At 37.4% G+C, this 2,748-nt stretch overlaps 1 protein-coding gene across 1 annotated transcript; it reads right to left on the bottom strand.

Moving 5' to 3' along the window:
- Positions 1 to 580: 580 nt before the first annotated feature.
- Positions 581 to 2,742, bottom strand: LOC106870783 (zinc transporter ZIP3). The gene has a single exon (XM_014916980.2). The coding sequence runs from the start codon at positions 2,193 to 2,195 to the stop codon at positions 945 to 947; it is 1,251 nt and encodes a 416-aa protein (XP_014772466.1). The 5' UTR covers positions 2,196 to 2,742; the 3' UTR covers positions 581 to 944.
- Positions 2,743 to 2,748: the final 6 nt, after the last annotated feature.

Below are 2,748 nucleotides of genomic sequence, written 5' to 3'. Positions count from 1 at the left end.
AGTTTGGCAGAACATCCAGAAAATAGCAGTAATAGATGCACTCCACATATATTGTATAAGAGAGGAATGTCAGTGTATATAGGAAACATTAAACCAAAACAAAAATATTCTATGTGCACAAGGTATACACAGTACGGTGTGCTATTTAACCGAATGGCAATCGCGAAATAGAAAAATACTGAGATAACAACAACAACAACAACAATAATAGTAATAATAATAACAACAAGTACGACAAGAACAGCAACAACAACGTTCGTAATGATGATGATGATGAGAAAGAATGCTTTAAACAACATGAATATTGAAAGTATAAGCTGTCAGTAAGAAGAACTTAGTCGGTTGCACGTGGTGTTTCCTTCGGAAGTAGCGTAAATCACGATTTAAAAAAAAAAAAAATTTTGCTTCAATGAGAAATGAAATATTTAAACACAATTTAATTGAAGAAAATAAAAGTCTAAAAGAATTTCATTGTATTGGAATGAGTTTCTTCTTTCTCTTCTTTTTTTTATTGTTATTATTATTATTCCGACAATAATATATCTTACATGTATATATATTATATATATATATATATATATATATATATTATAGTTTCTTTATTTATAGAATAGAATTCTCATGTATGAATATTAACAAAAAGGAGAAAAATAATGATCAATATAATATTATTAATAATAATAAATATAATAATAACTGTAATAATAATAAGAATAATATCAATAGTAATAAAAATAAAAAGTAATAATGATAATATTGTAATAGTTCTATTTACATTACAGCCTTATTAAGAATGTATAATTTCTCTCATTTGAAAGGAATATAAGTCGTCTCTGTCGTGTCCTTTCATTATATTTCCTGTTCAATTTGTTTTCGCATTTGGTCACACACAAACACATACATTATTCACATATATACATAGAAATGAGTCCTGTTTAAACTTTTCATGACCGTGATATAGCAAATATAACAGCCATCATACAAAACCCGACAAACGTGCACGAGATTCTTCTTAAGTCGTCGTGGCCCTGTAAGTCTTTAAAAAGTATATCAAAGAATATGATGTAAAAAATTGTCCCAGTCGCCACACTTTGCAGAATGGCATCGGGCACGTTGACGTGGCTGTACAGTTTTGTGCTTGATGATATAGAAATTCCTGTGATTATACCAATTCCAAGAATGAGAGTAAAACAACCAACACAGAAACATGCCATACCTTGTCCTTCGTTCTCTTTGGTCAGCTGGTATCCCATGCCGAATGCCAGGACACACCTGTGCACTGCAATAGCGAAACATAGGGTCCATACATTGCTTTGTAAACTTTGCAATCCGAGGGTCATTCCCTCGAAAATTCCGTGGAAAGAAAGAGCTATAATAAAGATGATTGAGCGAATGTAAACATGCCGATCGGCGTCAGGGTTTTTAAGTTCATCGACTACACGTTTTAGTTCGAATTCCTGTATCGATATCGAGTCAATTGATTCAGCCTCGGCAGCGACACCGTCTTGAATTTCGACGTTGGCTTCTATCACAGTTCCTGTATTGTATTCCTCGTTGGACAGCGAATTTAAGCTGAGTTCTTCGGTGGTGGGTAATATCTCTCGAGGTAAAACACCTCCGCTTATACCACAACCGCCGGTTCCGTTGTTAGGAATATTTCCAAGTCCACTGCTCATACCACCGCCGGCACCACTGCCCATCAGGCCTCCGCTGACACTGAAACCCCCCAGAGGGGTCGAGCTTAGATTTCCGATGGGGGCACTCATACTTAGGCTACCCCCCGGATGATGGTTGTGCATCGTGTGTGGGTTTGTGTTCTCACCACCGACCATCTTTCGCGACTGACTTCGCATTTTTCTGTAGACCAGCTGAATTATTTGTTCGACAAACAACACGGCGTAAAACCCGGACATTGTCAGCAATTCAGCGACCGGGTACTGCGATGTGGAGCCAAGGTATTTCATCACTTCCTTCACCTTATCACGAGTTTCGGGTATCAGATGTAGAAAACATGTCGCGAGGAATACGCCACCAGAAAAACAACGCGATCCATTAAGAAGGTACTGTATGGTTCCGTCCATTTTAATTAAGGACTTGCCGACAAATTTCACCAGTTTCACCGGTAGCAGGCCAGCCATCATGGTCAGCGCTGTTAGGATAACCAAGGCTATTATCTTGGCCGCTACCACATCCATAGCGACCGGGCATTGCTGGCCCGCACCGTTTAGATTGTCAGGAGAGCTGTGGTTGTTGTGGTTATGATTATTACTGGACGTGATTTCAGTGTCCAGTTCAACGGCCGCCACAATTCTACCTGGAACTGAACTCCTAATAGCTTCTTTCTGTCTGCAACGAACCGCGTTTGGTAGAGTGTCCACAGGGTCAGTCGGTTTAATACGATAAAGATAATAAAAATATTTCAAAAAAAAAAAGAAAAAAAAAGATGTGTGCGTGCGTGCGTGCGTGTGTCTCAAACAACACGATCAAATATTTTCTTTTTCCGTATATTTTTCTAAAAAAATATAATTATAACAACTTTGGTCTCTTTCTCTTTTCGTGATTAAAAATTCTTTTCTCTTTTTTTCTTTTCTTTTTTTTTGTCTTAAATAAATTTTTTTCTTTTTTTTCTGCAAAGTGAGAAAACGAAAATAAAGTCTGGTTCCAAACGTTAAATGTTGTGGTGAAAGTTGGTCGAAAGGAAGCGAGATGTTCTTAGACGCACACCACAGCCGGCGTCTGCTGCGATGT

Source organism: Octopus bimaculoides, chromosome 15 (genome assembly GCF_001194135.2).
Source record: "Octopus bimaculoides isolate UCB-OBI-ISO-001 chromosome 15, ASM119413v2, whole genome shotgun sequence".
In the NCBI taxonomy this organism is placed as follows: domain Eukaryota; kingdom Metazoa; phylum Mollusca; class Cephalopoda; order Octopoda; family Octopodidae; genus Octopus; species Octopus bimaculoides.
The sequence above is the reverse complement of the archived record's forward strand: the minus strand, read 5'-3'. Positions and strand labels throughout refer to the sequence as shown.

Coding starts and splice junctions, on each gene's coding strand:
- LOC106870783 (XM_014916980.2), bottom strand. CDS start 2,195: ATGGATGTGGTAGCGGCCAAGATAATAGCCTTGGTTATCCTAACAGCG.